The sequence below is a fragment of the Pagrus pagrus genome (assembly GCF_965226575.1).
Source record: "Pagrus pagrus genome assembly, chromosome: 5".
Lineage (NCBI taxonomy): Eukaryota > Metazoa > Chordata > Actinopteri > Spariformes > Sparidae > Pagrus > Pagrus pagrus.
The window spans coordinates 3,512,863-3,533,929 of NC_140189.1; the positions used below are offsets into that span (position 1 = coordinate 3,512,863).

The 21,067-nt window shown below is 38.8% G+C and overlaps 3 protein-coding genes across 3 annotated transcripts; all 3 read left to right on the forward strand.

Annotated features, from left to right (window-relative positions):
- Positions 1–1,091: 1,091 nt before the first annotated feature.
- On the forward strand, positions 1,092–2,424 carry LOC311257746 (snRNA-activating protein complex subunit 1-like). The gene has a single exon (XM_084353593.1). It carries the CDS (start codon positions 1,162–1,164, stop codon positions 2,242–2,244), a length of 1,083 nt encoding a protein of 360 aa, XP_084209719.1. The 5' UTR covers positions 1,092–1,161; the 3' UTR covers positions 2,245–2,424.
- Positions 2,425–3,211: 787 nt separating this feature from the next.
- arl9 (ADP-ribosylation factor-like 9) lies at positions 3,212–10,307 on the forward strand. The gene is made up of 4 exons (XM_084352599.1): positions 3,212–3,673; positions 7,147–7,324; positions 7,418–7,593; positions 8,540–10,307. Exons 1-4 carry the CDS (start codon positions 3,434–3,436, stop codon positions 8,714–8,716), a joined length of 771 nt encoding a protein of 256 aa, XP_084208725.1. The 5' UTR covers positions 3,212–3,433; the 3' UTR covers positions 8,717–10,307.
- Positions 10,308–10,705: 398 nt separating this feature from the next.
- On the forward strand, positions 10,706–19,125 carry spmap2l (sperm microtubule associated protein 2 like). Its single transcript, XM_084352637.1, has 7 exons — positions 10,706–10,769; positions 12,016–12,072; positions 12,541–12,675; positions 14,709–14,831; positions 17,324–17,486; positions 17,881–18,015; positions 18,479–19,125. Exons 4-7 carry the CDS (start codon positions 14,710–14,712, stop codon positions 18,608–18,610), a joined length of 552 nt encoding a protein of 183 aa, XP_084208763.1. The 5' UTR covers positions 10,706–10,769; positions 12,016–12,072; positions 12,541–12,675; position 14,709; the 3' UTR covers positions 18,611–19,125.
- The last annotated feature ends 1,942 nt before the right edge of the window (positions 19,126–21,067 follow it).

Consider the following 21,067-nt stretch of genomic DNA (forward strand, 5'->3'; position numbering starts at 1 on the left):
TTCGGCGAATGTTATGTCGAAGTGGAGAAAGTCAGCAGACTCCCCTGAAAAAACGGTCAGTTTGTCTCGGCATCGCTGTACCAGCCTGTCTGCTTCTGTGTCTAAAGTGTGTCTACCCTGCACACAGCTGTTTAAACACTGCTATAACTGATTTCACCATTTACACTCATTTATGAAAGAAGACAGCAATTTATTAATATCAAATTCTACAAATGCAGTAAACAGGCCTATGGTCAACTTTTTTGTCGCTCGTGAAATCCCCAGTCCCCCTTAAAAAATCACTCAGTTTTGGAAGTTGTTGAGTTAAGAGAAACATAACTTTGTGAAACGCTGTTTCAACAAAGTCTTAGCTATTTGGGACTCCTTGTTAATTTGGCGATTGTTATATATAAGTATTGCTTCTCTTTGTTGACGTGGACAAAGTCACCAGACTCCCTTAAAAATCTCTCAATTTTGAGAGTTGTTGAGTTAGGACGTACTTTATGAACATTATGAAATGCAAATTCTAAATTGTGGCTTCTTGTAAATCACATTCAGTTGTTTCTTTCCTAGTAAAATGGTCAGTTTGTCACGGCAGCGTTGCACCAGCTTGTCTGCTTCTGTGTCATTAGTGTGTCTTAGCTGTCAACATAAAGCAGCTGTTTGAACACACTGTTACAGCTGACTGTTTAAGAAAGAAGGCAACATTTCACAAATACAGTGAACAGTAAATGGGCCTATAGGCAACTTCTTTGGTGCTCGTGAAGTCCCCAGAGAAAACGCTCAATTTTGTAAGTTGTTAGGGAAAACATTTATAATTTTGTGAAATGCTGCCTACAACAAATTCTTAACTATTTGGCCCTTCTTGTTAATTCAGCAAATGTTGAAATATTTCTATCTTTGTGTAAAAAACATTGTGTCCATTTGTTCCAGTCGTGCACAGAGAAATACAACTCCAGCTCTTGTGGCAATTAAATGAACTCGTCTTGATTGCATATTTCAATATTTTCATTTTACTTCTGCAGAGTTTGATCGGTTAATCGCTCCTTCCACCTGTTGTGGGCGTGGTTATTTTCCAATTAGCCAATGACGAGTCTCACCTGCATGGAACGCGTTCATAGCTCCTTCAGACGACTGACAAACACTTTCACTGTTATCTGAGGTGTTTACTTCGTGGAGGAGATGCCTCGTGTGCCGCCCGTTTACTCTGAATTCTTCTACAGTCCTCTGACTGAAGATGTGGAGGAACTACTGGCTCGTTTCCAGCAGACTGACTCAGTCAGGTATGAGCAGTTTTCAGCCATTTGGAGGGAGATGGGCCTCTCGGATGTGTTTTTAGGAATCATCCATGTGGCTGAAATGAAGAGATTCCTCAGAATAGCATTGGCCACAGCTGTGAAGTACTTCCTGCCTCCATACAGCTACCAGATCAGAGTGGGAGGCTTGTATCTGATGTTTGCTTTTTACCACATACAACCTGCTGTTCCACCTGTGAATATCAGACTCGCTCTGAGGTACTGGGATCAGGTTCAGAAGTTTCTCAAGGACTCTGTGGATGCTGGACATCAGGATGTTGTTTACATATATCAGAAGCTTGTCACAAACAAAGCCATACACTACACCGCCATGCCACATTTCCTCACCTTCCAGAAGCAGAGGAAACCAAAGAGAGAGCCTGTGTGTGCTGAGTTTCTTGGGAGGACCACAGCCGTCCAAGAGCTCATGACTGCAGACGTCCTGGAGGAGGTGAGTAACATCCAGAGCTGCTACGAGAAGATGAAGGAGGCCACGGTGGAGGTCGGCTCCGAGGTCAACATGACCCGTCGAGACTTAACCACCAGCCTGGAGAAGTGCATGTCAGAGTTCATCACCTGGCAGCAGAAGATTTTCTCACAGGAGAACAAAGACAGGAACTCCAGTGATGAAGATGATGAGGAGGATCGAGCTGAGAAAGAGTCCAGCAGCAGGGCCCGGCTCCTGGCCTCCATCAAGCAGAAGAGCTATGGAAGCTGCCAGGAGGCATCCAAGTCCAGAAGGCACCGGCAGGCCCAGGTGGTGGAGTCGTCCAGCTCGGGGCCGGAGCAGGTCCAAGAGGCAGCACTGCAGAAGAAGAGGCCTCCCTCACTGCGGGCTCGGACCTGGGAGAGTCTGGGGAGGACCAAGGAGGAGAGCAGGCTCCAGTCCTGGCTCCTGAGTGCTCCTGAGCAGAGACAGAGGTTACTAATAAAGAGGATGAACCAGGTCGCACCTCTCAAACCCGCATAGGAGGCGAAGAAGGAGGACCATCGGCTCCACAGAGAAGTTCTGTCATTTGTTTTTGTTCCTCCAGGTTAAAGCAAGTTCATTTGGAAAATGACATTTATAATTTGAGATGCAGTGAAATTTGAGTTGGTTATTAAACTGGAATCCTTTTATTTGTTAATAAATGAAATCATAATTATCTCACCTTCTTGTTTTCACTCCTGTACACTGGGGGAAAAAAATGCTAAGCTTTTTCTTCCTTTGTGTGGTGTCAAAAAAGTGAAGTTTAAGAGCCAGTAGAAATATAAAGAGCAGTTCACTGAGTAGTGATTGGAGGAAATATACAATAAAGAATGGCAGCTATTGAGTCCGTACTTAATATTACCAGAGGTAATAAGGCCTGAATTCGTTTCAAAAATCCCACCAGGGAGAATATTATAACTAGGGTGGGTGATATATACAATATATGTCGTTATTGTGACATGAGACTATGTATCGTCTGAGATTTTGGATACCGTTATTTCATGATATAATTTTTCATGATATAATTTTATCATATGTTTATTTACTGCGTAAAATAAACAACTGAATCACAATCAATACTCTAAAAGTGGTCTTCATATGTGCAAAATATTCTGGTATACATACATTTACATGATGTGGGAGAATTACTGAAAGTTCAACAAAGATACTTCTGAGTATCTCCAACAGATTTTTTTTTTTAATTTTCCCTAAATATTTTAAAATGTATTTATTATTTACAGTGGGAAAAGCCATGACGCCAACATCTTTTCATTTATTTCCTGTAAAAGTATTTAGACATATGGGTCTTTTGGGATGTAACTAACTATATAGTTAATATTCATTCCTATATAGTATTATGTATTAAGTGAACTGTTATTATATAATTATTTATTGAAATAATAATATTTTTTTAAAAACCTAAGCGTTCAGAAGATATTTAAATGTATAATGTATACTGGGTATAAGGGCGCCATCATGCGGTGAGACTGTAGCACTGCATCAACAGAAAGCAGCCCGGAAATATCGTTTGTAGAAGTTCCTCCTGAGCTTCCTGTCAGCTAATCCACTTGTTGATGAGAAGAAGAAGACGAAGAGGTTGGAGATCTTCATCAAAAAAGTCGAACAATGGTGGAAACGGACAGATAAAAGAAGCGGCAGTTTGAAAAACAGAACCCGGCGGTTGAGCGCCATGTTCGGTCTGAGAGAAGCCGGTGTCCTCGGCGCCTCCGCCGCTCTGGCGGGGGGAGTCGCCTATCTTATCTGGAACTACGCGTCCTCCTTCGGGGAGAAGAAGCGTGGAACACCGCCGAAACAGGACGGTACAAGTGCGAGAGAGGGGAAGAACGAGGAGAGAAGAGAGGCAGCTGAACAAACAGTCGTGGTCGCTGCTGCGCCAGTTGTAGCTGCTGAAGCTCAGAAAGCACCAGAGGTAAAACATTAAGTTTAGCCGACACACCTTCATGGGAACCGTGGTGGAGTGTGTACATCTAAAATAACCGTAGAAGAAGAAACACATTTCTGACTTTACACCAGATTAAAGAGCTTCTACAGAACATATTTTATGATTTTGTTAAGTTTGTATTTATTCTAAACATCATCAAGAGTTTAGAGTATCACTACAAGCATCTAAATGCTTTTATTTGTATGGTTAAAACAGCAACAAGTCGAAGCAAGATCTCTTGAGGTTCCTGTGGGGGCATGCTGGGAAATGTAGGAGCTTACTGACTGAAATAGATTAGCGGTCAAACTAACTGTGATGCCAGTTTTATTTAGAGCAGGTCTAGACCATACTATTTAAGGAATAGGTTTAGGTGAATCCTTTAACTGCGCAGTAAGCGAAAATGCCAGATTACACTATATCTATATCCTGTGATGGACATTGATTTTTCCACCATTTAATAAAAATAAATGCTGATTTATCACTAACTACTGTACAATACAGTACAATACTGACCATTTTTCATTTCTGATTATTCTGCACATCATTTTCTTGATGAATAGTTAATTGTATGATGTATCAGATGAATCAAAATAGTAAGAAATGCCCATTAAAGTTCAATACAGTCGAGTCCAAGGTAGTGTCATTGAATGTCGAATGTGAATTATCATGTTTGAGAAGGTTTTTTTTTCTAACGCTTTATTTATCATTCATCAATATCGAAGCCCATTTCCGCCAGTGTGATGAAAAAAAAGATCCTGTAATTCATTATAATGACTTAGTATCTCAAAATATTGACTTAGTATCTCAAAATAATGAGAAAGTATGTCAAAATATTGACTTAGTATCTCAATATATTGACTCAGTATTTCAAAATAATAAGATAGTATTGTATAAAATAATATATATATCCAAAAATATCAGACTATCAATTAAGAATGAGAAAAGAATCACTGATGTACTTTGATTTTAATTATTTTGTTTCATTTTAGGAGCACTGAAACCATGTCCTTTGACCGATAAGGACATCTTCTCACTACTAAAAAATCATTAAATGTAACAAGTGACAGCATCCACCTTTGCCAACTTTACTAGATATTTATTCTTAACAACCAGCATTGTAAGAATTTCAAAATCAGGTTTGGAAAAATTTAAGACGCTTTTTTTCTTCTCCGTGTGTTATGTTTTATTGCATCTCGCTCGCCAGTCTATATTACAAAATGGCTTTATCAGCATAATAACTAGCTAGAATGACACTCAAAGAGATGCAACACCTGCGTGTGAGCTTGCTCAAAATTAAAATGTAAAAATGATTATCTACTCATGCTGCTCTTTTATACCTTTGTTGTTAAGGCAATATGGAGCTACAAAAACATCAACCTATAATTTAAAGACAGTGTCACTAATGTATGCAGCCTGTATTTCAGATGCCATGTACAATAACCAATTAAGGACATATTTGTATACAATGGTAGGCCGATTTAGCTGAAGCTTTTTCTCTATTCCCCCAACCCATTAATAATCATTTGACGAAGTCTTAGATAAAGGTCAGTAATTTCATACACATCATCAGACATTGCAAGGTTGTGCTCAGCCGTATGGAATTCCATACATAAGTGAAACACATCCTCATCACAAGGATAGTCCTTAAAAACACAGTCCTCTAGACATATTTCTATCTTCATTTGATCAGCTGGCTGCAAGAAATTCTGAGACCCATAAAGATTGGGAACCACATAGATTATTGAAGGGCGGCCATTTGGAGCCCGAGGATTGTTGGTTGTTCTTATGCAATGATCATTCCAGACAGTTCATCTTCATCTAGCTCCTCCTATAGAAAAGGAGTGAAACGGTTGTGTGAAAATAATCCATGTTTATGCCGTTATATCTCAAAGTTACATTTGTGTTGATAAACAATATTTTGAGGATACTAATACCTGTATAGTATTTTGGAAGCAAAACTGGATCAGTGATTTGTCAATGAAGCTGTCAACAAAATAGCCATCTGCTTTCAGCTGGTCGAAGTGATCTATCCAAAACTGGACGCATTCACTTCTCAAGGTGCACCACCAACGTTCAATGCTTTGATTGCCAGTACTTGGACCTAAAGTGACACACCATTGTCATCCTCACTGTTCTGCAGAAACTTTTGCATCACTGCAACATGTGTATTCCCAGTACCGAGATTTAACCTGACTTTTTGTGGACATCCATTGTTTTCGGTCACAGCATCTATAAAATAACCTGCGATAATACGAGAGTCACTGTTGGTTTTGTATGCTTCTAGCCACATCATTTTTCTTGCCTTGTCTCACCCACTTGCTTCTGTTGCTTTGGCACATATGAGGCACAAGACGTGGGCCTAAGTCATTATTTTGAGATGCTATCTCATTATTTTGAGATACTAAGTCATTATTTTGAGATACTAATATTTTGAGATGCTATCTCATTATTTTGAGATATCAAGTCATTATTTTGAGATACTATCTCATTATTTTGAGATACTATCTCATCATTTTCAGATATTAAGTCATTATTTTGAGTGCTATCTCATTATTTTGAGATGCTATCTCATTATTTTGCGATACTAAGTCATTATTTTGAGATACTAATATTTTGAGATGCTATCTCATTATTTTGAGATATCAAGTCATCATTTTGAGATACTATCTAATTATTTTGAGATACTAAGTCAATATTTTGAGATACTAAGTCAAAACTATCTCATTATTTTGAGATACTATCTCATTATTTTGAGATACTATCTCAATGACTTACAGGATCTTTTTTTTTTCATCACACGGGTGGAAATGGGCTTTCATACATCAATGATACGGTAGCAATACAAAACAAAGGACATAGGCATCATGACAACATAAATAGTAGTGAGACATTACATTCAACAAGACACTGAAATAAGGTACATTTATTATATCACGTTTGAGAAGATGAGGCCATTTTTGCTTTTCCATTGATTTAAAAGTCCAGTGTGTAGAATTCAGAGGCAGAAATGGATACGATATTCAACATTATGTTTTAATTAGTGTGTAATCACCTGAAATTAAGAATAGTTGCGTTTTTTAGTTGTTTGGGCCTTTTATGTCGACAGAAGTAGATATAAAAGGCTTGATCTTCCACATAGTCATGTTTCTACAGTAGCTCAGCACGGACAAACCAACCACTCGCTCTAGTGACAGCCTCTTGCATGTTTTGCATTTTTAGCAGCCACTGCATGGGAGGTTGAGGCGAGCTTTAAAAAAGTCAATTGTCAAAACTGTTGCTGTTTCGATGATGTAATAGTAATTTTGATATTTTAGACTATGTTTTAGTTTACAAGTGTGTATTCAACTGCATTTTGTCAAAATTAACTGTTTTCATTTTTAAAATTAGGCTTCTTTTGCCAAATAGATAAATGATAGTGTCTAAAGCCTAATCTGATGTGGATTGTTCTGTGTGTGCTGCAGTCCCGGCCTGTACAGTCAGCTGGGACCCAGGTTCTGGTTCTGGGTCTGGATGGAGCCGGTAAGACCAGCCTGCTTCACTGTTTGGCCACTGGCAGCCTGGAGGATGACATGCAGCCGACGCAGGGCTTCAACGCCGTCTCCATCAACAGAGAGGACCTGCACATCGAGTTCCTTGAAAGTGAGTCTGACCTCTTATTCACATCTGAAGGAAACAAAAGTCAATGAGTTGGTGTCATAGTCATCTGTCTGTCTGTCTGTCTGTCTGTGTCAGTTGGAGGTAAAGAGGAGCTGCGGCCGTACTGGCAGAAGTACATGTCCAAGGCTCTTCTGCTGGTGTTTGTGGTCGACTCCTCCAACCCACAGCTTTTCCCCGTCGCTAAGAGACATTTACATGAGCTGCTGGTCTCTGACCCCCGCCTGCCTTTAATGGTCCTGGCCAACAAACAGGTGAGTGTGACAGAAAAATCACTCCAGATTGTTTCCAACAAAAGCCTGTGGGCCTGTTGTTCTTAAAGAACCTCGCACATGTCTCAGTCTATGTTGGGATTGACTGCAACTAATGATTTTATTATTGATTAATGTATAGAATGTTTCTTGATTAAATGATAAAGTGCAAAAATGTGCAAAACATGGTGAGAAGTGCCCATCACAGTTTCTTAAAATCTCTTATTTTGTCTCATTAAAAACTCTATAAGCCAAATATCTTCAGTTTGTTATTTTAAAATATGAAGAAAGCAAGCATGTAATCACATTTGGTGCCAGAACAGAAGATGTAGCCAGAACGTTTTCATCAATTTTTTTCTTAAATCGGTTATCAAAATAGTTGTACAGATTGGAAATGGATAAAGAGTCACATTACACACAAGAATTCACTGGAGAGTGAAAGGGTATTTTAAAAGCTAAGACTTGCATTTTTGAACAGACTGTTCTAAAACAAAATGTTCGAAAAATCTGATTATTTGAGATTCTTGTCTGTGGTCTATGTGTTTTATTTCTCTAATGTCATCAGGACATTGGAAATGATGTTACTTATCCAAATAAACCGAATATTTAGTGAGAAAACATGCACACCCTTTGAGCTTTAACTTGCGTCAGTGGGAAACGATTTGATCAAAACATAAGTTTTTGTCCGTCAGATCTTATAGCTGCAGATTTTTTACATGAATGTCTTTTATCTCCTTGGATTTTGGTGTGTGGGAATGCCTAAAATTCATTGGAGCTAAAGTCTGAAAGAAAAGACAAGAGGATGCTTAACTAACATGATCTAAAAAAAATATCTAAAAGTTTAATTTCATACTGAGTATCCTCTGATGTATTTTTGTTATAAAGTAAGGGGATCATCTTTGAGGTCCATGATCCCTGATGTTTCCTCTTGTTTGTCTCATGTTTCCAGGACCTTCCAGGAGCCTGCAGCATCACTGACCTCCACGACGGTCTGTCCCTGTCTGAGGTCGGAGACCGCAAGTTGTTCCTCATTGGCACATATGTGAGGAAAGGAGAGGCAGAGCTCAGCTCAGGTGTTCAAGATGCTCGAGACCTGATCACCCAGATGGTTTGTGACGGCAGATAAAATCATCTGTCAGTGATCACTTAATCCTGTGTTTTTGAGAAAATCTAATAGGCTGTTTGCACCTTTTCTCTTAACTGTTCTCACTACACCAGGTTGGCTGGAAGTCTTTTATTTATTTTTTGAGGAAATTAAAACTCTTTTCTTGTTTTGGTGTGGTATATGTAGTTATGTGACAGTGTAAAAACTCCACTGACTTTGAGAAACATTTCCTTGTTTCACTGTTACCAAATGACCAGATCTTAATCTCTACTTAAGCTGGCTGCCTAAAGGACACTCCCAAAAACCAAAGATTCATATTCTTTACATCCAAGTGGGTCAATTCACCAATTAAATAGATCCGTAAAAATTTCTCTTTACAAGATTGTAGGCTTTTGTAGATGATGATACATGAGTGACTGTAGAGGCAGTTCAGGTGCTGCCTTCAGGTTTTAATGCAGAGTGTCAGACGGTACAGAATCACAGTGGATTTATTTCACACTGTAGATTCTCTAGGCCCATCTTGTAACAGTCTGTTATCATCATACTCAGTTTTATTGTCTTAGCAAACATAAATGTAACCACCTGTTAGTTTTCTAGTTACTTAAACTGTATCACGATGTTCTTTGTGTGTGATGATCCATAGGATATTTAATACCTCAACAGAAAGAGCTAAACCTGGCAAGATTTTCATGAGAAAATACATTCAAGCATATCAATTTAAGAGTACAAAGAGCTCATAAAGATCTGTTACATTCACTTACTATTTGTCCACTTTTTGGCCTCCAAATCTCAAAGTAAAACACAAAATGTAAGTAGTATCTGCTGCATTCAGGTCAGTGAAGGTGCTTGACATGATTTCTGGATATTAAAAATATGAAACATTTTAAACAGTGCCTCTTTCTGCCATTTGGGGCCGCCAACTGTCTAGGCTTTAAGAAGAATAAAAGCATCAAACTTGTGAGACCTGTTGACCTGTTGAAGCTTTCTCCTGTGCCGTTAATAAACAACAGGACACCACAACTATTTAACGTCTAAGTAAAACAGTTGTTGAGTGGGGCAGGCAGAGTAGATATTGAAGGCTGTTTGCTTTAATAATTATCTGTTATATTGTAATTTTATTATTAAATGATCAGACCCTGTCACCAAACTGTAACACTACCAAATGATTTCTTACTGCAGGGGTGTAATTCTTGGATTAGAGCTTTAAACATATCATTGCTTTCATGACACAAGTTCATTGTTGCGTTCTTTGATGAGTGTATTGTCTTAATCTTAAAAAGGGAATTTACTTCATCTTAAAAAAGTGTGAATAAGCTTGTGTTCTTGCTGTTCAGAGAGATGTCTGCACACAGCTACTTGCTTGTTGTTTTGTCTTAAAAATGTTTTATTTGATGGAATCTGTTGAATTCACTGTGACCTCTGAACTATGTTGTTGAAGTGTGCAAAGCCTTTACATGTACCATTTTTGAGAGAGCACATTTTTCTAAATTTTCCACTTTTTCCAATATCAAAACATGTCCAACATACAGTATTGTGTGAACAGATTCCTCCCCGTTTGATGTAGTCTTGTAAACAGGTGTTTGTATACAATAAATTGTTTTCTCTAAATTGATGACTTCTTGTGCTTTCATTGTAGTCGTGAGAATTGAGCACATGACCGTCCACATATAGTCTCTATAGACACCCGGCAGTGCCAAATTTATGTGTAGACTGTCTAACATAAAAGCTTTGTCCTAACATAGCGCCTGACATTTACTCGTCAAAGCACGTTTATTTCTGGAATCTGATCCAAACACACAGCAGCTCTCCAGAAATACTGCAGCAGCCGCCCTCAACACTGACCTCGACGTATCACTTTCCTTTTAACATCCTGCAATGGAAATCTTGAGACAGCAAGATGGATGGGTTGAGTGTGTAGACTCCAGTTTCAAGGAGTCCTCAGGTGTGGAGTTGGTCGCCAAGGGCTCCTGGCTCCATAGCAACAGTAGGAGATCAGTGTGACACCATCAACAGGCAGCGAGACGACACATCCAGCCTGCTGCTGCTACTGTCGAGATGGTGTCTGGAAAACAAGGTAAACCTTTATGTGCAACACAGTCTTCAAAAGAGTTCTATTTATTATTTTCAGTCTAATTTGTTTAGTTGTTTATTCTTACAGGGATTCAGTCTCGATTTGGTCCAACAAACAGGTGAAGTATCTAACATCATTTATATGAATTTATTACAAAGTCCAATCTTAATGAGTCTGATGTAAAATCGTAATGGCTACTTTTGAGTTACTATTGAATATTTTCCAGTGTACTTTACTGTACTTTATTTCTTTACGTTACTTATCCTTTGTATACATTTCATAATAATGTATTTACTGTATAATATGTGTAAAATTATACATTTATAATTAGCTAAAGGTGATAAACTTGAAAAATCACTTAGTGAAAATAATGGATAAAGAATTATACAGTTTAAAGAAACAATTTGAAACAGATGGTTATGGATAAACGGTTGAAACGGATATTCAAAAGTCATCAGCATAGTTCAAATAGTTATCTCAAAGTAACAAATGTTTTGAAATAGTTACATATTTCAAAAGATAAAAAAACAGAAAATAAATAAAATTAACAATAAGCTTGTACAGTTGAAATGGTTAACGAAAACAGTTGAAATAGCTAAAAGTAATGAACAGTTGAAATAGAATAGTTAGCTGAGTGGCGAATTATCAGTTGAAATAGGCTAGTTAGCTAAGTGACGGTTGAAATAGTAAAAAGTATTAGAGTAACCGCTGAAATAGCTAAAATTGACAGTTGAAACACCCTGCTAACAGTTGAAAGGTTAGCTGCATAGCTAACACATTACAGTGTGTATGAACAATATATGATATGTTTGTACAGGCTGCTGCCTCTTGCTTAGTGATAAATGGAGGATGTGTGACATGTTTTTTCTTGTTGTATTCCTATACAGCATCTCCTGGAAGGGCCACAGTAGAAAAAAAGCTCAAGACAAAAATCTAAAAATTTCTCTCTCAGTCAGTCCTGCCAAATGAAAACCCTCTTTCATGAAAATGTCCAGCTCACAGATAAACTTCGACAATTGTGTCTTTACATTTGATTGGTGGTCACAGTGAGGTTTAGAATTTGAAGCCAACTTTTCAACTGAAGAGTAAGACCAGTTTTTGAATGTCACAGCGCTGCCAAGAAAAAAGAAAACCCGGGAAACCCGCTGAGTGATTGCTATTCCCCCTGGGCCTACAGTCTCTGAATTACACTCATATGTAATGCTGATTTCTGTTTTTTTTGGGTCGGGAATATTGTGTTATTTGGCAGAATCCTGGAGCTGGCGCAGCACAAAACTTCAAAAACTGTTTGGGCCACAACTCCTTGGTGAGTAGCTGAGTCATACGAAGTTTTCTTCTTGATTAAAATCTGATTCTTTCTTACATATGTAAAAACAAACACAGCATTCCTGATACCACACAAAGTATCACAGTGACCTCGGCTCATTTCTGTTCAGTTTTCACAGTCCAGTTGTTACATCATATGAAATTGCATGTTTGTTCATTGATCTAGTGTGAAATTGCCTCAAGAATTCAGGAGCCTCTGTGGTCACTGTTTCCTTCCCTGAGTGCAATTTTTCTTAACTACATAATTAAATACAGATGTCTGGCACACTTTGGACGTTTGGTTAAAAGGACAAAACAATGGAGGAATGAACAGAGGTCCCTTTTGATTAAAAGTGTCTTTCTTTCATTTGGCAAATATTGGAAAGTTGGAAAATATTTATTCTGCTTCTACACCAACATTTTCATCACCGTCTCCTTATTGGAAACGTTTCATCTTTTCATTGATCAGTGAGAAGCTGAGCTGGGGCGACCAGCAGCCAATATGGCCCGTCTCTGCTTCAGCGCTCGGAGCCATTCCAAGCGCAAGAATCCAATACCTATCCAGGCACAAAAGAGACTTCTCAGCAAGGGAGGACCACCGGAGGTAACTGTAACCTGTCTGCACCCCGAACATTATTGATGACTCCATCAAAAAGAGATGAGAGGGGGAGAGCTGTTTGTGTGAACAAGCTTTTTATGTTGTGCTGCATCGACATATTCATGGAAATGTTTGCAAAGCTGAAGGGTAATGATTTGATGCTCTTTGGCACAGAGTTGATTCAGGAAACTGCAAAGTGATGTTCAGGACTGATGCCAGTTGCATCCCGATCAGAGGTGATTCCCCCTGGGAGCTGTCAGACTCAATTAGTGCATGAGAGGCTGTGGTAGTAGTTACAGCTGCAGGGGCTTTCATTGTGATATTGTTTGTTGTTTACCCGCGTCAGCTGTCAGATTAAAAGCACAGTATCATGCAGTGAAATTCAATCAGAAGCCCACACAGGAAGTGCACCTCCCAGAACAAATAACAGTAATTTACTGTAACTGAAGATGACAGTTTTCACCTGCTGGTTTGGTTCATAAGAGATTCACAGTATGGGCTGTTGAATACATACAGTATGTGTATATTGGCTTGTTTTGCATTGATTAGTTGAATACTGAATTAAATTTGTGATAAATGTAGTCTGAGGCCTGATAATTACACTTCTGTTCCACATCTAATCACATCACTCTGCAGTCAAGAGGTCTAGTCCATTTGGTTAATTTCTAATCTGATTATGTTGCAGACTGTCTGGTTCTGCTCCGCTAGTGTAACGTAAAATCAAATATCGCAATTTCACTGGTGTAATGCCTCAGTTACAAATGTGTGTGGATAAAAAGAGGGTATGCTAGGTGGGGCTTGTATTGTTAGACATTTATTTGAAGGAAAAACACCTTGAGAAGGACAATCTCGTTTTCAAGAGATCCCCAACACAAATATACATAAAACACAACAACACATTCACACATATACAGACTAACACTCTCCAAGATGTAGCAGCAAAATGTGCACAGTAAATGTACTTGTAAACATACAAAGCTATACAGATAGTTACATGGATGTTGATACCATATCTTAAGTATAATTGTTTAATCTTCCACAGTGTTTTCATTTTGAATTTTAAGAGATATAGCTTTATCAGTCATATACTACTCTGCATATCTTAATGTACACAATAACTGCTGTAAATACAAACAAAAAGTAGGAAAAAAACAAGAATGCACATCCTGTTTTTATGGATGATAATCTATACGAACTAGAGTAAATTACTTCAGTTTCAGTTTTAACAATCATCCATCTTCACTCTCTACATCTCAGCCTTTCTTAGCCTCTCAAAACCTTATAAACTACAGGTTAGGAACATTTTTGTTGTGAAATGTGAAATTATTGGTTATCCTATCGGCATCAGCTGAAAAAAATCCATATCATGCATCATTCGTGAGAAGTTGCAGCTTTTCTGTTTTAGATCATTTTAATGTCTGTTGCCCTCAGCACGAATCCTTTTGCTTTCTACTGACGGCGTTAATCTTAAATTGATCTCAAATATAAACTTTCACTTATCCAAGGTTATCCAAAAAGGTTGCACACTATAGTTTTATGTGTATCTCCAGACAGACAATGAGGGTATTTTCAGTGGGATTGAGCTGAAAATGAACCACACAACAATGCTTGTTACTTTCATAGTTGATTTGGTCTTGGATTTGTTGACAATAAGCTAAATATAGATTATCACCAGTCTTATCCTTTACAACTTGAATCACTCAGGAAGGTGATTCAGAGATGCGACATTCCTCAAACATTTTCCTCATATTTGACTATACAAGAACAAAACAATGAGTCACAATGAATTTGTCAGCAGGGAGCAGTTGACCTTTTTGCTGTGTCTTCCCTCTGTCTCAACTGAGCGTTTAACAAACGTAAATGTTTTGTGATTCCAGGTGATTTTCCACTCATACCTCCCTCATCAGCCACACACAAAACTTATCCATTGTTCTGCACCCCCCTCCTCCTTCAACCCCCTCTGGCTGAAGACATTCTTTTGTCCTAGTCACACAACACAACATATAATGGACGTGGTAATAGCTTCCATTTTCCTGCAGGATGGAGGAGGAGGCCAGCTTCTTCAGGAAGATCCAGCGTCCTTCCTCCAGGGCGTCCCAGTATGAGCACATTGTCCGCCTTTCAACACCCAGAACCAGGAGCCGCAGCTCCCAGGAAGCAGGGTAAAAGCCTCATTAGGCATCAAACACAACAAGTAAAGTGAGAAGCAAACAAACGGGTTAAATGGGTGTTTGGATGTCCATTATGTGAGCGGAAGCTTTGAGTCTCATTAAGCATCTTAGTAATCACCACTGAAACCATATAAGAGCTTTTTCTGGTGCTGGTGGAAATACTCACTATCATTACAGAAGTTATTTAATTTGATATGTTAAATCAGTAAATAGGTTAAATTTAGACAATTAGAGAATTACAGTAAATAATTCCTCATCTTCTACTGATAAACACTGGCTTCTACGTCAATGCTCTGAGCAAATAGGCCCAATATACTGTAATCATGTTGTGTTGGGGTCGTGTTTTGGTGATTTGCAGGTCAAAAGACATCTCGATCCTTAGATCATAACTGGGATATATTTGGTTAAAAGGTGAATGTTTTTTATAATAAAAATATAAATGTGTTTATTTTCAGCACTGCTGGCCTCGAGAAATCTTTCCAAGGAAACGTTCTGAAGGAAAAACCTGTTTCTGGTTGAACTGCTCACACTAAAGCTATAACCTATAACCATGTATATTAAACATGGTTGTGTTTCGGGGGTTAATCAGACAAAACAAACATCTGAAGATGTCACCACAGGCTCCGGCAATTTGTAATGAACATTTTTCAGAATTTGTTCGACATTTTGTGAACAGACCATTGTATTGGTTAATAATTAGTAGTTGCGGCCCCAAGTGTAACTTAAACATACTACAAGGAGCCTCTAACTGGTTATGAAATAGTCTCACTTTAATACAGATGCCTCTATATGACCTATATAAACAAACATCAACCATCAGCAAGAACAGTTCTATAGACTTTTTATACTCATTTCCAGTATTTTATGCCTGTCACCGGGTCTGATTCTGACTTGGTTCTGATAAGTTTGAAGCTATCTTGTAAGGCGGAGTTCTGAGGATGAATTGAGGAGTCCACAGCCTAAAGAGAGAAGCTGATTTATAGTCTGGTGGTCGGCACTAAAAGTTAACTTTGTTTCTCCATTGTCATCTTTTGTCCACAGAGGCCACCAGAATTTAAAAAAAATGAAAGTTCCATGTAGTGGTGTAAAGGACCATGTAAGTCAGTAGTAGTTCTTCTTATTACTGCTTTAAACATAAGAAATGTGCACAGTATGTCCACCAGCATCATGACAAACACTCTGAGGTTTCTGTTTTAGAGATTACCCTCCAGTAGACCTCCATGTCACTAGATCTTGACAGATTTGTGACTCAAACTCCAAAGCTTTTTATTCTCCCTCAGTGAGTCCATGTACAAACCAAAGTCTAGAATTGAATCACAGCAGAATATAACATATCATAGAGTTAAATATGAGAAGGCTGCGGTCCAACACTAACGTCTCCACGCTGCATGAGGAAGCCAACGTTTGGACATCTGTTATTTCAGTGTCAGACTGTGGGAGAGCGAGGAGTCGAGACAATAGAGCTTATTGTCCAAAGTTCAGGACCCCTGGGACGCTCGCAGACAGCCGCGGAAGTCTTTTTATAAATCCTGAACGCAGCAGCAGAACATGTTGGGCATGGAGACAGATTTATACAGGCTTTACTGAAGTCAGTACACAAAATGAATATTTGTTTTGGGGATTAAAATAGAAGACATTACATTGATTGCTGTTTTAAAACCACACACAAAAACTAATAATCATCAGCAGTCAAAACTTAATCCTCTCATCTTGTTGCTCCAAAAAAACAACACAAAAAAGCAAAATAAATAAATAAAGCAGATAAAAGACAAGACGTCATGAGCCATGTGGCAGATGAGTCAAATTCTTTTCCTTCTCAAATTAGACACATGGGCCCTCGGGGAATAAAAGTGCCTACCTTGACAAAATGAAAGTTGTATGTGTTTACCTTTTTCCCTTTTTAACTTTATGTGTTGCTAATCACTTTATTTATACAACATGTCCTCACAAATGAGACATGTGTTGTAAAGGGAAGTAAAATAATATACTCAAATACTGAAGTAACAGCTAATTGTGTTATCGTTAAACTATGAACCAGTCAATGACTCTGTTACCATCCCACTGTTTCTACTAAACCACAGATAAATGGAAACTGAATGTTTCTTTATTTTGCAACTTTACATTTGTTTAGGTTGAACTTTCTATTTCTCTCTTGTCACAACACTCTGCTTATGCTCTGGTTAACTTTAAGCACATTAAACCACTTGGTTAGGGTTTGGAAAACGTCATGGTTTGGCTTAAAATACCTGTGTTGTTCGTCACGATCACAGATGACGATGTCTGCAGTGTTGACGTGTTTGACGTGACGTTAATGTACTTCCATCAGAGTTTCTAGACACAAAATGTTGCATGGAGCTGTACCACAGAGTGATGCCAGTGGAGATTGTGAGGATCTCTTGAGAGTAAACATATCACTTTACAAGAAAAGTCATTTTCCAATCAGACACAAACCACTTGACTCTTTACACATTTATTTCTAGCAGGTCTTTCTTCATCTCCCACAGGCCTCTTCACACAACTCAATGTGAGAGTAACTGTCCCATCTGGCATGTTGACCCCAGACTGAAAACTGCTGTGGTCACACTGCGACTGCTGCAGCTCTCCAACCCCAGACTGAACCATCCAGACTTCCAGAGCAACAGACAGGTACCATCCTAAAGAGGGAAAACCAGCAGGCGATGCTAATCGGTAATGTCAGCTGATGGCATGCATCAGTACTGTTGCACTGATTAAACAGGATTTGGAATAGACCTAAATAGAGTGGATTCTTGACCTTGTCAATTTGTATCATTGTTAAAAGAAGCTTTCAGCCTCTTTCATGTGATTGTGATGTCAACATCCTCGACACTCTCAACCCAGTCGCCAGAAAAAGTGTTGGCAATTTAGCAAAATGTGCTGCTTTGGCTATGATGCCGCTTGCAATCTGCAAAGTGACGACTAATTGCTGTACAGATTGTGATTTTTGATATTGAGCTGTATGAATAACATTAACTTTCATGTTTCAAAGTCTGAATTTCCTCCGTCTGTTTGTGCTCCACAGAGTGTTGAATCAATCGTCTCCTTTGCTTCCAAGTCGGCTCAGATCTCTCAGCGACTGGTCCAGCTGTCACTGCCCAGACTGAAGCAGAGCAACATCTGCAGCGAGCTCGGACGCCCAGAGGAACCGATCTGGACTGTAAGAGCACCTACTGATAGATCACTTTATTATTTATTGGTCCAATTTAGTTTGAACTCTCTCAATAAAAGATTTCAGTGATGCCGATGAAACAACAGCAAAGGACTCAGAGTTGAGGGATTCTAACTTTCTTGGATGAAACAAACATCTGGCTGTACGCTAACATCACAGAGTTTTCACATGATGAATAGTTCTTTCAATTAATAAAGGAATTTTCTGATCTTTGTAGTTGAAATAGCTGGATCAATGGATCTTCTGCTTGCTAATAATAGCCAGATTTCCTTATGATCTGTAGTTTTACAGTCATGCTTTTATATTGATGGATCAAACACCAACAGACAGAAACATGTATGTTGATGAAAGATCATTTGCTTGAATGGCAGCAAAATGATTAAGATTTTTCAAGAGTTTGGCTTTGTCAGTACTTAAAATATATCCCAAATGTCTGAATCTGTAAAATCAGGTTCCAAGGGCAGCGGCGAGAGCCACGGCAAGTGCTCGTGTTGAAACGCTGGCAGCACCCAAACAGCTTTCCAAGGACTACATCCCTCCACAAGAGCCAGAGTGGAGCCGAAGAAACATCCAGTCCATCTGAACTTCATCCATCAACGTCACCGTCTTAACCACTGTTTGTTTACATGCCAGTTTCATGGTTTCTGTAGGAGTGCTCGCGGTACTATGTCCAGGTTTCTCTAAACTGGGATATGATGTTTACATGCTAACTCATAACCAGGAAACTACAACACATGTATACGCACATTTTTTAAAGTTCTTTTGAGGTGACAATCATGATAAAGCTTTTGTTTGCTGAGAAAAAAAAATGGCAGTTTGTCGAGTAATGAAATAAAACAGTAAAACCAAGAAATAGGGAAAGACCTTCATCTAGCTGCAAACTCCAAACAAGTGACAGGATCTAAATGACAGCATGGAAATAAACTAAAAACAAATACTGTAATTATAATATGATAAGAATTCCTAAACTTTTAGAAAACAAAGCTAAAAGATTATAAAAGTCTGTTTGAGACATCTGGAGGAGAAATGTGAGTAAGAAACAACTGAAATCGTTCTGTCTGTTTCTTTGCAGTTTTGTCATTCTAGTTGTTTGTTGATATAAATATTAATGAATAATGTCAGGAATAAAAATATTTTTCAGATCTGGAGCCGTTGTGTGAGTTTAACTATGATGTGATGATCCAAAGGGTTTTTACTTTTCAGATTCTTACACACAGAAGGCGTCAATCATCTGATTTTTGTTCAGGTGGTTGAAAGAGTTAAAAGAGTCACTTCTCCACTGAGGCGATGTGTTTTCTTCTTTGTCAGTTTCACTACGTCTCTCTGAAGCAATCCAACCAGTTTTTTGCTTGAGGACAGATGGGTGTATGTGCCCTGAGCGTTTTCTCACTGTACAGATTTCAGACAATCCAGTTATGATACAGTGTGTATGCATGTGCAGGAAGAGTGTGAGAAAATGTACCAAAGCCTTTCAGAAGCTCAACTTTCTCCTGTTAGAGGTCACGACTTGGTGAAAATACCACAATCTGGCCACAGTTTAGTCCACAAAGGGTGCCAGGGCCTCAGTTTGGAAATCCACTGTAATCCCACTTACACTGCCTGTAAGTGAGTGTTACATAGAGAATAGTCACAGTAGATGTGTTGAGGTGGAGGCTCTGTACTGTAATTTGATTTGTCAGTGGCAGCCCGTGTGGGCTTTAGACCAGCGCAGGTTTGTGGCCCGGCCCGGCTCGGCTAGACATGAAAGGAGATTGAACCCACGACGTGCTGGGAGGGTAATCTGGGATTAGCCTGCTGTGATCGTGACCTGGGACCGAACTGCAAGGTAGCGAGGAGGAGGAGGAAGAAGAGGAGGAGGAGGAGGAGGGGAGAAAGCTGAGTTTAAGACAAACAAACATTTCTTACATGTACAAACATTTGACTTACTGTAAACAGACGGAGACACAGGATCTTTGTTATCATTTACCATCTAAGACCAATATTTGCACAGATATGCGGGTTTATTTAAAACAGGTAAACCCATTGAAGGTAGATGAGTTTGCCTTTCTGTTTGCGTTTCACGTTCAGTGTCATGAACACTGGAAAACAGCGAACAGTTGAAAGCAGCATGAAGGCCAGTGACGATGTTACAGTGGTTACTTTTTTTCTGTCTTTTACTTCAGTCTCTTTCAAACTGTGAACGTTGTTTGTGTGCTGCTTGAGTGGATGCGGATTGAAAACAATTTATGCGGCTACGTCAACACATGTCATTGCATTGCGTCAGAAAATCCGTCAAAATTAGCGTTTCCACCTGAGTATCATGGTCCGATCACTGCCGATCGAAGCTGGAGTTGATAAACACCCATGATTACTGTAGAGTCATTTTACCTGGGAATGAATCTTGATTGTACCCTTTCCCAGTTGAGACAAAAGCCAAATGTTTGTTGGTGTTATGTCTTTTGGCCAGTGCAAAAGGTTTTTTGGTCCAAATACATACAAAGACACAAACTAAATCAGGACCCAATCATCAAAACATTGCTCTATAGCACCACTAGTGGTTGGCTATATTTAATCAATATTATGTTACTTTTTAACCATTGTAGCCATAAAAGTAGTATAAAGTAGTTTGAATAATAGTGTGTATAGTTAATAGTCAAGTTCATTAAGTCAATCAACAGAACACAACATTTTGATAATAATTAAATAACTATCGATCCATCAACTGAAACTGCTAATCCTTTTCAGTGTCACAGGGGGGCTGGAGCTAATGGCGGGGTACACCATTCACACTCATGGACAATTTAGAGTAACCAATGAACCTAACCTAACTTTTTTTTTTGCATGTCTTTGGATTGTGGGAGGAAGCCACGCTGACACATGTAAACTCCGCACAGAAAGGCCCTGTGTGAGCCAGGTCTCAAACCCACAACCTTTTTGCTGTGGGGCAACAGCGCTAACCACTGCGCCGCTGTGCTGCCCTTAAAATAACTAATCAACGAAAAATGTCGAATACTCTCTAGTTCTAACATCTGGAATGTAATTTCTGCTTTTCTCTCCTTTA